Consider the following 14,617-nt stretch of genomic DNA (forward strand, 5'->3'; position numbering starts at 1 on the left):
TACAGCAGAGTCAAAGAGTCCTACCTCTCCCCAGTTGCCAGTCTTCCACTTGGGGCATCGTCCTCGGCAGCGCCTCTGCTTGCTGGGTTTGGGGGACAGAGGGTGGCAGCTCTCCTCAGGGACCGGCCGGCCAGACCCAGTCACGCAGCTCACTTTGCGGGACTTGAAGCCTTTTCCACAGGCAGCTGAGCACTGCAAAATGTCAAAGGAATGAAGGAGTTAATTTGAAATCAAAAGGTATGTTTTGTGTTAAAACTGTACGTAGTAAAATTGATCTGCATGATAAAAAATTAAATTAAAAACAAGTATTTATTCAACAGGTAGTTGTCAATCAGTTTGAGTTTACACATGGGTAAGCTTGTCCAATGACAAAGCGCGCACGATCAACCCGGCAGCGGTTTGTTTCACCTCCGGGTTCACCGAATCACTGGAAGTCTAACTCAGAGTGACAGGCAGACACACACACACACACACAAACACACACACACAAGAGGGAGTGGAGAGGGGCTGGGTGGTGCTCAGATAATCAAAGGGGGCGTTGCATGCTGGGATGGATGAGAAGCGACAGGCTCGGAGTTGAACGAGTACGCGGCCCAGCGTGTGCTGCTGTCCTGATCAGCAAGGGACTGTACTAGATAGGAACATGCCTGTGACCTCTCACCTTATTCAGAGGGGAGGAGGAAGTGTAGGGGGGTTCATGGAAGGATGGAGTAATAAAATGCTTATTCCCTTTTTAAAATCTGGGCAACTTGTACATCCAAGTGCGATTTGTAATGTGCTCTTTACTTAATTTAGTCACTATAGTAGTGTCAGTAGACTTTTTATTCATTCAATGAAGACAAGTCAACATTGTGTGATTCTTGTGCAGATGTGACTACATTGTAATAAACCTGACAATGACTTGTGGTGATTATTTGTCTTTTGGATGGTGCTTCCTGTGATGAATTGTAGCATAAAGAAGAATGAATGACTTCATGGTTCATGTCATAAAGCCACTGACAGTTCTGATATCAAATACCACCAGTGACTGCAACAACAGGGGTCATTTTTAATGCTATTGCCTGTCAAGAACACAATATATGGTGACATTTGTTTTAGATGCACTGTGCAGAGTAATTGAATCATCACAAGGAAAACTGGGCTTTCCAGTAAGGGTCAAATTCATAAAACAAAGCATTTAAAATACTGTTTCTGTTAAAATGCCAGGTCATTCCTCCAATGTTTTTCTACACTTTTTTGCAAGGGCTTTCCTGCTGTTGTACCATGCCCTCAGAATACCTTGAAAATGGGTCACATTAAAAGACCATGTGTTTTACCAGTACATGAACCCACACATGCAGGGTTCATTAACTTTGCCCACAAGTTCTCTGGGGATCTGTTATTATCCAGAGCAGTTCACTAATACATAGCTGCTCACACATACATCAACTTGCTACTTCATCACATAGTAATTCCACTATATAAACAATTTTATTTGCATCAGTTTTATTTGCAAGAGGTACAGCAGGTTGTCCACTAATCATGGGGTTGGTAGTTCGATCCACATATGGAAGTGTCCTTGGGAATGACACCAAACCAGGTTGTTCCCAATGGGCAGGCCAGCACCATAGCATCGATGTTAGAGTGTGTGTGGATGACAGGCAATTTGTAGTAAGTACGTTTTTTGTTAAGTTAGAAAAACAGTGTAGTAAAATAGCTATTTACCATAATTCTACATGAAATTTAAACAGTGTCAGTCAGAACACTGATCGGTTTACTTCTAATCACAGATCAAAGGGTGAATACAAAATTATTCTAATCATACAACTTTATAAAAAATCCAGACAGGCACAGCATCTGTCAGCATCATATGAAAGGCCCCACCCTCCTACCTAAATACACCACATTTCATTGTCAGCAGAGTGTTTGGGAATCCTATTCAAGTTTCAGTTTCATCCAACCCACCCGGCTCTGGGATCACAGCAATTTCCCAGAAGTCTGTCTATGATGATGGGACCAACCGGGAAGGGGCCCCTCGTCAGATCAAACATGACCTTTGACCCACCAATACACCACTGCATTGTCTTCCTGACACCCACCCCCCCTCCCCATTCGAGTCACTGTCACTGGCCCCAACATTGGTACACTGTCATCATCTGCATTAGACCAGAGTAGAGGGGCCTGACAGAAAGGGGCAAAGGGCACTGGCAACTTCATAGCCAAGCACACGTCACCAGAAAACGTAGGCATTAAGAGTGAATGAACACAGTAAATGAAATGTGAGGTATACGGAGGCATTGTCACACAGGACAAAGATTTAGTTAGATGGAAAGAGCTTTGAACTCCTAACAGCATGGTCGCTCAAAGAGGTCAGCAGAGGCCCTGACCACATAAAATAACAAGGATATTGCTCAGTGATTTGTGCCTTTTCATTCAGGAAAAACACCCCGTTGAATAGACTGGCAGAGAGGACTGCTTTATAAGCTATTTGCCAGGGCTCTCTTTTTAAATCTTTTAGCCAAAGTCAAAGGTAAAACACCAAATAATATGGGACACTTCCTTATCAGCGAACATAGTGTAATTACCATAAAGCTGGAGTTGGTAATCTTGAGTTAAACATTTCAATATAGGGCTTCACAGCAGGACTACGATGTTGCAGGCAGCAAGGCTATTAACGTAATGACTGTTAGAGATTAGAACTTGCATCAGTTATCTTTGTTTGACTTTTTTGGACAACCACTCAATTTTGCCAGCCACTTTTAAAACATTTTTAATTTTTCTTAGTTTGCAGTGACTATGGCTTGCACACTGCATGTGACAAAATGTTGGTATAGCCTTATATTATGGCAATGTCCCAATTTACAGTGATTTTTTTGTAGAAAAAACATGATGCAAAGGGATGGCCCTAAGCCCCCTACAATGTGACACTGCATCCAAACTTGATATTGTTGTTGTTGAGTCTTTTGGGTAATAAATGATTTATGTTAAATGGTATAACGAATGGGATACACTGTAAATACTCCACATGCTTACGGACAATGTGCAACTTCTCATGTTTGCATCACGTCATGCAATATTGTCTTATATTATGCTATCATGTGAACCATTCATAGCTAACCAGCTGCCTAACATACAGTATAAACAGAGGGAAACATGCAAGATAACTCCTCAGATACAGCCATTCCATTTAGTGTGCGTTTTGTAGAGATGAGGGATCTGTCTATAGAGTGCAATAGAAACAAAATGGAATGGGATTATAAAGAATGATAGCATTTTGCATTGTACTGTCTCTGGGTATTTCATAGACAGAAATATTTATTATTGTAATCATCATTTCATTGCACTCTGTCATGGTGATAGAAAGTGGTTTTGGATGACACATTGAAGTATATTGCATTTTCATTGACTCAAATTCCATTTTACTTGAACTCAGTTCAAATAGTTTCTTTTTGCAGTTTGAATAATGTGGTCTTCACTTTGTTGGTTTCAAAAAATGTTTCCTTAAAGTCTGAATGCTTTACAAAACTTCTGTCTATAAAAAGTAATTAAAAGAAGGACCACTGTACCATTTTGAAAAGACGTGATCACTGTACAGGTACATGTCTTTTACAATCAAATTGATAGATGTCAATGTTAAGCTCAAGATGTAAAATCATATTGCTGCTTATACTACTTTTTTTCAAATTAGAGCAACAGCCACTCAGAAGGTCTCTTCATGTCTTTGGTGCATACCATACTGGTTAATACACTACACTGTCAATTGGGAAGAATTACACTGAACGTTGTGAGCCATAATCTGAAGTTACCAGAATGTTTTGTTCAAATAATAATGAAAAAAGCCTTTGATAGTACCTCTACTTCACTTTAATCGTAACCTTTTCTGGAAATGAACAGAAATCCAACAAATCCATAAAAAATTAAATATTGACAAAACATTATAATGACGTAACAATAAATACAAGTAATTACATAAATGTACAGAAATGTTCTTGAAACACAGACTACAGAATACTGCCATTTGTGAATAAGAGACATACAATATACTTATTTCAAGAGCCTGTTTGTATGGTGTTTTGAGCTGTACTGCTATTTGAACCAAGCGGTTGACCACAAGGAGTCAAACTGCTAAGAATGAAAAAAATAAACAGGAGTAATACAATGTGCTGTGTTAATACTGTGTTTTACTTTCACTGATTCAACCTAGATTTGATTTTAGGCTGCCTTACAATCTTACATGTGGGAGTCATTATGAGTGATAGTTCTCATTAGTAAATGAAGTGTAGTGAAAAAAAAAAAATGTACACACTGCTGTGTTAACAGGCCCTTAAAATAAGGTGTGATGTCAGTACAGACATTTATGACCAGGAGGAGTCAACTGGGTGGGCTGCAGACAAAGGCTGCCCCTAATCACAGATTCTGGATCAGTTCACACTGTCCACAGCAGGATGGTAAGCATTACAAGGTGGGAGATGACACACACCCTGCATCTGTGTTTAGGGCTATCAACTGCAAAGGGTAGCCTCAACAACTCATGCTTAATTTTAGTCAGCCAAAGCCCCTCCAGTGCAAGGGAGAGAAAGATACGGCAGGGGGGCAATCAAAACAGAGACTGAGGTAGACACATTAGGTTGGCTCAGAGTAAGAGCTCTGGATACAAAACAGTATTAACTTCCCCTGTGGTCACAGGTATCACGTGTTCAAAGTACGACATTTTAACAGCGAATTCTCTTAAAGGTTGAGTTTGAAGACAATTCAATATTATTTCATCAAATGTGTGATACACTTTGCATTTAGCTGATCAATCAACTAACTGCTCATGGAAAGAAATAAAAGTAAAAGAAAGAAAGAAAAGGCAGCACCAAAAAGCAGTGTGCCACAATAAACACCTAACTGACCAAAAATCTGATGGTTCATTTTTGATATTTATTCTATCTTATAGCTCCCTTGTTTTGCTAAAGCACCGCTGTAGTGTAGGGTATCATAGTTTAATGGCTAGTTGAGTTGTGTTTTGTTCCAAGTGAGGTATTGTTGAGCATAGCATATTTAGCAACTCCGAGTACTTACTGTACAAAGAAAACATTAACTAACACAATATAAATACACTCATATCAAAGCACCTTTGGATCAGAGAGATTTAAACCTATTGTTTTGGCCACACTACGGAAATCTGGGTCAAAACCCTCTGCCAAACTGGAGTACAATGGCTGTTAGTTCTAATTACCACAAACTCTTTGTGAGACACTTTATTTTACAGTGCTGGTACAACTGCTGTTTGCTGGTGTTTACTACTGAGACTGGACGTTTCAGGAACTTTTGGGTCAACATATTCATGCTTCAGTGTCATTTTGGGGAAACACCACTGTTGGTTAGATAGCAGTTGGTAAAATACATAAACTGTAAAATAAAGTGTCTAAATAAGATTAGTAACTTCTCTAAAAAACCACATGTGCCTTGAGACAAATTGAATTCTTGATACAATAGCCATTTCATATGTATATAAGATGTATATATAGTACACAGCCCTATAAAAGTTGGTGCTTTTAATGTTCATAACAGAACATCGGCTACATTATGTAGCACCACATATTTGGGGATTATGGGCCACTCTTTGGATAATAAAAGAAAAGGTACTGTATATTCCTGATATACAAAAACATTCATCAGTATTTGCATATGAACAACAATTGGCTAAATGTGCGAATACAAAGAGCTAAGACACAAAATAAATCACTTTTTAAAGTTATATACAAAAGATAAAAAGGAAAAAAAAATATCTTAATAAATTATCTTTAAAAACAATATTTTACAAAACTAACTTTGATTGTTATACAAAGTGATCCTGAATTTTTAAAATACTAATAATACAAGGCTCAACAATAGTTGTATGGTAACTAGGACTGACAAAAAATGTTCTTATGGTCACAGCTGTCACTGAAATATTGTGGGCTGTTGTACATTTTTGGCATATTGCAGGTTAGCGTATCTTTGCCATTTAAGTGCAACAGAAATGAACTTTCCAAATGTCTTGAAGAAACATTGACCAATCGCAGGCACCAGAGAGGGAGCAGGAAGTGGAGGGTGTTAAAAGTAAAAGTAGACAAGCAGGAGTGTAATCTCTCTAGTGCAAAAGCACCATAGTCATCCTGTCCCTTTAAGACCGTTTGTGAGAGCGTAAGACTACAGGTATCTGAAAAAATGTGAGGTTGAAAACAAGGTATAGAGTATTTTTTATGAGCGTACCGAGCTCCATGGGTCTGTGCTCCAGTGCGGACTAGATGGGCACGGCTGAGTATTGCACTGCTCACGATCTGGTGGCTTGTCATGGATCTCGCAGCTCAGATCATTGAATCGCTCGCCGTTTGGACGCTGACACACCACCAGCCTTGTCTTTATCCCACCTCCACATGGCTTGGTGCACTGAAGACAGCAGGGGGAGAGGTTGTGTTTTACAAATGGGTATGGGGAAAAGGTTTTTGATTGTAAAGAAAAAACTAGGGCCATCTGTCTTGTGTGAAGCATGGAGAACCTGAGCCTTAGCTGATTTCAAATTCATTTTAAAACCATAAATTCTGCACCAGTCAAAGTAATTATTCAAATACAAGTGAGAATCCCCCAGTTTACAGTTCTCTCTCAAAAACAGATAATCAACTGTCATTGGGACTTAAGAGCCACAGTAAGCTGTAATATCATAAACAGTAAAGCAGAAGTCCTAAAGTGGTATGTATCTTACCTCTCCCCAGTTGCCATAGATCCACTGTGGACATGGGCCTGACTCACAGGACCGTTGCTCACTGGGCCGGGTGCGATCTTCACAGCTGTTGGCAGGGTACCCGTTCTCATCCTGGCACACTACCACACGCCGCTGGAAACCTCCTGCACATGTGCTGGAGCACTGTTGTAACAGAGAGCAAAGAGTGCATACTGTCAAAGAGATGGTTCTCACAAATCAGTGTAAAGGTGTAAATAATATTTATATAACATATTTTTTATGTTTTATTTACATACAATGACATTAAATACACGGCAAGGTAAAACTACTGCAAAAAATACAATCAATGTGTCTTTGATACTTGTAGGTTAAATGCTCAATGTGTACTATGAGGTATATGCTGTGTACACAAGGGACCCAGACTTCTCTCATGTCAAATGACGGACCATGTCTGCTGCTATTTTAGAATACACATCCTCAGAACAGAGGCAGGAAGAGTCACCAGAAATAGCTTTCATTACTTCCTGGAATTATTTAAAGTGAAAAAATATTTTGGGACAGAGATTATGACTAACCAAGTTTTTGAGAAAACACTAAATGTAGGAGCCATGAGTGTGTAGTTTATATTTGGGTTATTTTGGTTGTTATATTTTGTTTGTTTTGTTATTTTTGATATCATAGTAACTGGGTCGCGGGAATATGGGCGGTAACATATAGTTAATATATTCACCTGTGCTTTGGCACGGCGGGAGTAGTAACAAAGAGAGAGAGGGTGAGTGACTGGGAGGCCGTATTTTTGGTTGACAAAAATGTAACGACTAAAAACCAACGCAGTCGCTGAGAGGCTAAGCGTGGGATGTTGCTGATTGTCTGACACGCTGTTTTCCTTTGGATCGCTGTGATTGATTTTTTCATACTTTAAGCACGTTATAAAAAGTTGTGTTTTTTCTTCTTTCATAAAATCCTTAAACACATTTTTTGATCTCAGCGGAGACTGTGTTAGTACAGTGTGTCAGACAATCAGCAACATCCCACGCTTAGCCTCTCAGAGACTGCATTGATTTTTAATCGCTACACTAAATGAAGAAAGAGATCCATTGGGGACTATCAGCAAGAGAGTATATTTCCCAAAATATTAAACTATTTCCCAAAATAATATTAAACTAAAATATTAAACTATTTCCCAAAATATTAAACTATTTCTTTAATCATGTGCAGACTAACCATTGGTTCAATCAAAAGAGGGCTACATAAAACACAACAGTTGGCTCAACACATGAAATGTTGTAAGACTGCAGTCTGACTTTCCAGGGATACAGCATTTCTGTGATGCTCTTTTTTTTTTTTTTTACTCTTGCACTACCAGAGAGAAAGTTACGACAGCTAGCTCTCTAACAAAAGAAAACTGACATGATGCAATTGTGTGCGTCAAAGGAGCAGCCTGATATTTCAAATGTCAGACACCACGTAAATGGTTTGTTGACCACTGTGATGTGATGCTGCTGTGTATAGGATGTCTCACCGCGCCCCAGGGTCCAGTCCGCCATTGGTGGGATTGGCTACGGGGCAGGTTGTTCCTGGCGTTGGCATTTGGTGAGGACGGGAAAGGTCGGGATTCACTGGAGCGGGACGGGCATTGAGACATAGCACAGTCCTGCTCTGTGTTAGGACGATCGTCTGGGTCACACTCACTAACATTCACTTCTTGGTCGCTGAAGTTGACGCACAGTACTTGCCGCGTCGTCTTCCCCTGGCCACAGGTTACTGAGCACTGAAAACACACACATACAGTGGAAAAAAAATCAGTCATGGGTATAAATGCATATGCTCATATGCATCTAGATGGAAACAAAGACATACAAACAAAGACACTTAGATCTAATCTACATGATGTGAGGCAAAAAAATAGCCTTCCATACCAACCTGACATTTGGTATAAATGAGGTTTGAGAACTTTGGTGTTATGATTACCATGATTACTGGCCTCCTCATCCATAAATTCTGCTCTCCATTGAGAGATAAAATTGCTGATAAAATGAAGGTAAAAGTGCCTTCTAATCTGTATGTGATTTATTTTGACATTTTCTCTTTCTTACTAGCCTTCTTTATCTCTCTTACTTCCCTTCTTCTTCATACTTATCAGATATTGAACAATATCAGAAAATAAACTAATTTCAGCCAAGTGTATTTGTATTTTGTAATCACAGGTGTCACTCGAATTTCATTTTCAGGCTCAGCTCACAACACAAGCTATTGCTTTCAACTGTAGATCTCTAGACCTCAAGACATTTAAACCCTTTCACTGGGGGGCAGCAACTAGTTATAACAGTATAACTATTATTGAGTTGTTGACCCCATTTCCAGCTGACACACCATTTGAAACCAACCTCAAGGCACGTTGAAGGCCAAAACTAATGGCAACCAGCAGAACTGTGTCAACTACATACTTCTCAGAAAGGCTAATCCTTGCCATGGTCCAACACCAACTGAAAGCTTGACTTGGTGTTGTTCATGATACAGATACAGCTCTCATTCCAGTTAAAGATGGCACAAAGAAAATGGCTCTGGTACTGGATAACTGTGCTGTATATCCTTAAAGGACCCAAGTACATATTGTTCTATTTCGGAAAATAATACAAGGCAGATCTTCTGCCAGGCACTAATGGTGTCTCAGCTCCTCCTCCTCCTCCTCCTGTCTTTCATAGGGTGATCTATTATACTTATGCAGCAGCTGTCTACCCTAAAACCTTAGCTGGAATTACACTGTCCAGAGGTTTATAGTGCTCTGTCACAATGTTATGGATCTCACATGATTTTAGATACGTTAATATTTTGCATACTATATGTCGATGTATATGATGTGATTCGAAATGAAGCTGTTGGAGAACATACTGCTGTAGAGACCCTGAGAACAATAACAAAACTCATATCACTCAGTTATATTCGAGTGTACTGTCACTACAGGATTAAGAAAGCCATTTTGCTTTGGGTTAGAAAAATGCATGTGCGTGTGGGGCTGGGATAGGACTCTGAAATCTTTTTTTGGCCTTGGGATGAACTACTTCCTTTTGGGGGGGGTCAATGAGTGTCTTTGGCTTGGTGATACATGTGTGGGTGTGCATACATGTGTGTGTGTATATGGTGACCAGACCTGCAGTCTGGCTGTACTGTATCACCAGTACTTTGATGAGAAACATCTGTAAACAAGACTGGAGCCCCTCAATGCAGCCCCTTGCATCTCCCAGTGTCAAAAACATCAATTCTCTCTCTCTCTCTCTCTCTCTCCCACACACACACACACACACACACACACACACACACACACACTTCTACTCTAGCCTCATGCTAGCCCTCCTCCAGGCCTTGATACACACTTGCCTTCCAGCTGCCACCCTGTCTCCACATCTTTACTCACACAAACATCAGCATTGAGTGTGCAGACACTAATTGTGAGTGTAGGTGAAAAATCATGCAGAGTCCACTGAAATAAAAAAAACGTTGCAGGAAGAAAAACATCTGGACAGCAATATTGACGACAATCAATTTAGGATAATCAACAGCTCTGTCTGTCTGTATAATGACATGCAGATCTGCAGGAAATCTCTTTTCCAAATTTCCACTTATCTGAAACTCATAAAATTGGGTGTGCTTATATAAATGAAGGTGCAGATGCGTAACACTGTAATTCTGAGATAGTGTTTGACACCTGTGTCAGATACAACTCCATAAATGTTGATGACGGGCGGTTTTCTTACCGCTGTCCATTCCAGCACTTTCCATTGTCCGCAGGCCACAACTGAGCACACTTCTCTGGCAGGGGGTTTTGGTAGGTGAGCACACGCCAACTCCTCTGCCACACCACCCTGGTTGTCACGGCAACTCACATAACGCATCCGTGTCCCTTTGCCACAGCTGGCACTACACTGTTGTGCAGAGGATAAAGGTTATGTAGCTGGAAAAGAACATAAAGACACAAGAAACTGAAGATGTAACAGTACAACCAACCTGGGTCCAGGAACCAAACCGCCACTGAGTTTTGTGGCCCTGGTTGGAGGGGACTTTGGTCCCTGGGGGAACAGGGTGGCTGCTGGGACACTGGGCCAGTTCACAGTCCTGTGGAAGGGAGGCCACATACACCCATTCATGCAGTGCTTAACAAAATGAATATACTGTAACAACATCTGTCCCTGACCACAAAATACCATGAATATCAGAGAGAATTCCTCTGACATGGGACAGTCATAAACAACTTAAACTATATTCCTTCAGCTCTGCGTTTGAGAGTAGTTGTGTTTCCCATCAACCCTTTCCCCCCACCTTACCAAAACAACATTAAAAGGGTCCCCCGGTCAGTTCAAACTATGGATTGTGGCAGTAAGCCACTCAGCATAAAGCCCTGATCCCTGTCATAACAGGTCATAGTGGAGTGGTATTCAGGGCTCCAATGCCAATGCTGGCGTGGTTGTAAACTCCACCCCTGAGCCACCCCCTCGTCCCTCACCTTCCGCCCTTCCCTTGCCCTCCCCCCCCCATGCCCTCTGGTGCCCTATGACCTCCAGTCTCTAGGAATGAGAGCCTTAATCAGGTTGCGCAGGCTCTGAACAGGCTCCACATTCCACACTCGGCCTCCTAATGGAAGCAAATAGTCTTCATGGCCGCGCTTAAAGTAGCTTTACGCAAGGTTCCTGTCAAACTCACATTTTACATGTATAAACTGATAAAATATGACAGATTTTATGATGATTTATGGCATTTACAGATCATATAATAAGCCCAAGCAGTGTTCATAACTGTTGAACTCTGTTTTAAGTGTGGACGCATCGAGCAAAGCATCTCTGGGCTCCACCTCTCTCCTTCTTGTACTCAGACCTCCATCCATCTATCTTACCCTCTTTTTCTAAGCCCTGCTTGGTGGCTGGTGGTGGTGGGGCTGGCGGCCTGGTGGCCCACTTCATGGCTCGCTGGTTAAAATCACAATGAGGTGGGGCGACTGCTTCAGGGTCACTGGCTCTGCCGGCCCAGGCACCGGAATTAAGAGCCACTGCGACTAGAGGGGGGCCTCATACTGAGTCTGCATGCTCAGCCCTCTGAAATGGGTTTACGCCCCATGCTGACCAAACAAAACTCTCATTCAGCTCAAAATAGGTTTCTTTGGTGTTTCTGTGTGTCTTTGTGTGTGTGGCACACTCAAAACACACATGTAAACTTGATGAAGAAAACATTTTCTCAGCCTGCATTATCAGTGGGTTGAGGCGATAGGAACAGATTTAAAACTATACAATCATTTTTTTTAACCAGCCTGCTTTAAATTAGTAATTTGAGCATCCACAGCATGTATCTTGTAATATTTCTAGAAATTATGATTGATTTCAGTCTGTAGTCAAGTGTCTAAAAACAGCAGGGATGTTTTGAAGTGAAGACAAGATGAATAAATACTTATAAGACAAACATGACTTCTGCCAGACATTGCCACTTTCACAATGCTGATAAGAGTGTAAGGTCATCCTGCAACATTTGTGCTTTCTTTTGGGGAAAGTTGTGTGTCTCTGTGTGGGAATAGTGAGGTCTGTATAACCTCCACTTCTGTCTTTCACTCTAAACCAGACTAGATCAGACGACACAGCATTACTGAGACCAGGTGGAAATAATATATCTGTTTGCTTGTGTGTGTTTTGAGTGTCGGTGTGCATGATTGTGGATGCATCCATCTCTCCTCACAAAATGAATCAGTTTGAGACTCAAACTTAGAATAACTGTTGCCCTCACAGCAAAGAAGAGATAAAGAGATTGTGAGTAGTTGAGAGAAGTAAAACAAAGATGTTAGAGAGAGGGAGAGACAAGAGGCAACGAAGGAAGGAAGATAATGTCTTCCTTACCTGCGTGTCTGTGGGTCTGGTGGCAGCATTACATTCAGTGTCATCCATGACAGCACCATAAGAGCCAACAACACACTTCACTGCTCGCATCTGGTAGCCTGGCCCACATGAGGTAGTGCACTGGGTTCATAGAGGGAAAAAAGAAGTGGTGGGGGAACATTACAGTGAGCCAAAGAGAAAACAGAGAAAGAGGCAAGGAAAGAAAGCAAAAAACAGACAGTTCATCTGAGCAAACAAAGCAACGCCCATACACAAAAAAATTCAACCAGGTTTAGCACAAAAAAGTTCTTTGCCACTCTACTGTCCTGACAAACATCCTAACCTTCAAGTTTTAAGCAGATAAAAGTCACAAACATCAAATAGAAGAGGAGCGTTTGCTCATATAAATTGCACTTTTTCCACTGTAGCCAAGTCAGAGGGTACTACCCTACGCTCTCTTCTGCCTCAGTGCCTCGAGTGAAACAGGGTCAAACTTGTGTGGCGGCAACTTCAACTACCATTTGACCACGCTTCATTAAACGACTTCAAATATACCTTAACGTGTGCACATCCTCTGATGGGGGGCACAAAAATATCTCACATTTTTTCAGTTCTCTGTGCGTGCACGCACGCGCAAATGAGACTGAGCCTGCACACAGACAATATACTGTATGCATAACCCTATATAATGCTTTTGTGTTCAGATCATCCACAGCCTGTGTATATTTCTTTGCCAGGATGTGCTCTGTGTCTTAAACAAGCGAGAGACAAGGGGACAGTCCTAAATTATGAGCTCAGCTTATCTGTGTCTCTGTGCTGCTTCCCATCAGTTAGGTAGAGCTCTATATTATAAAATTTGTGAAGCAGTGGCTGTGAATCAAGTGATCTATAATAGACGCCTGGGAAAATTTTTACTTTCTGATATGATGACTCATATCAGAAGCTCATGCAGTTTACGAGCAAGTCTTACATAACAATACTTGAGGTCTCTATAAAACTAACAGTGCAATTTCTAATCATAGACCAGACGGAATGATCTGCTGCTTTGCCTGCTCTGGAATATAAATTGATTATTTACCATCACACATTATGGAAGTATGGCCCTGGATTTGAAAGGTTAGTTAGGGTTAGCCTCTCCCCACTTTCCCCACAAATTATTTATTTGTATCTTTTTTTTTCCAACCTTAAAAAAACGTAGTCTATACTATACACTATTGTTAAGACTCACCTGTCCCCAGGGTCCGACCTGCCAAGAGGCACACTCCTGCTGCTGGCACGTCTGCACTGACTCAGGTTTAGATGAGCCACAAAAGCGGTCATCTAAACGTTCCTCACCAAACTGACACCACGTCTGACGGTGCTTATAGCCTTTCCCGCATGTCACAAGGCACTGAAAGGAAAATATGTCAGGATTTAGGGATAGATATGTATACATGAGCACTGGTGGTTTCCAGCAGTTAAGCCTGTAATTCTAGTTGACAGAGGAAGATGACTTGGTGTTGTGGAAAGCAGGATATGCAGATTACAAACATAAATGGTGGTTGGAAAGGACCAAAAGACAGGGCAAGAGTGTTTATTTATGTATGAATACAGTGCATATGTATACAGTGTAGTAGCTGTTTGTATTTAGCAGCACCACATGGGAGATCTAAAATATTCCTGGAATGTAGCCCAAAGCTTTGCGAGCACCTCGCTCTACTATGTGTAAACTGTACAGCAGTTAAGTATGATCTTACCCTGCAATCACAGATTTCCCAACACTAACTTTAGTGGAAGGAGGGGAGTAGCTCCCCAAAGCTGAGACATGCACAAGCAACACTGAAATTTTAGATTCGACCCACATCACTGTTGGCTTAAAACTACATTATTTACATTGACTAAACCCAGCAACATAAACACTGGGATGCCATCCTCTAAGATAAATGTATATGCACAAGTCTTATGTAACTGTATACCTTAACAGAAGCTCACAAATAACATACCATCATTCCTCTCATTGTGTTTTCTGTGTATGATTGGAAATGAAAAAATATTATATATATATATATATATATTAATCATATTCATATTCATA

The 14,617-nt window shown here is 40.9% G+C and overlaps 1 protein-coding gene across 1 annotated transcript in view; it reads right to left on the bottom strand.

Annotated features, from left to right (window-relative positions):
- adamts9 (ADAM metallopeptidase with thrombospondin type 1 motif, 9) overlaps positions 1-14,617 on the bottom strand; it is a 48,780-nt gene that overhangs the window by 15,379 nt on the left and 18,784 nt on the right. Inside the window, exons 22-29 of the mRNA XM_027278977.1 lie at positions 13,772-13,933; positions 12,565-12,684; positions 10,694-10,801; positions 10,444-10,611; positions 8,211-8,459; positions 6,710-6,871; positions 6,220-6,396; positions 25-192 (exon numbers count right to left, since the gene is read on the bottom strand). Of these exons, the coding sequence (XP_027134778.1) occupies positions 25-192; positions 6,220-6,396; positions 6,710-6,871; positions 8,211-8,459; positions 10,444-10,611; positions 10,694-10,801; positions 12,565-12,684; positions 13,772-13,933 (1,314 nt within the window). The remainder of the gene's footprint in view (positions 1-24; positions 193-6,219; positions 6,397-6,709; positions 6,872-8,210; positions 8,460-10,443; positions 10,612-10,693; positions 10,802-12,564; positions 12,685-13,771; positions 13,934-14,617) is intronic.

This window comes from Larimichthys crocea, chromosome VI, assembly GCF_000972845.2.
Source record: "Larimichthys crocea isolate SSNF chromosome VI, L_crocea_2.0, whole genome shotgun sequence".
In the NCBI taxonomy this organism is placed as follows: domain Eukaryota; kingdom Metazoa; phylum Chordata; class Actinopteri; family Sciaenidae; genus Larimichthys; species Larimichthys crocea.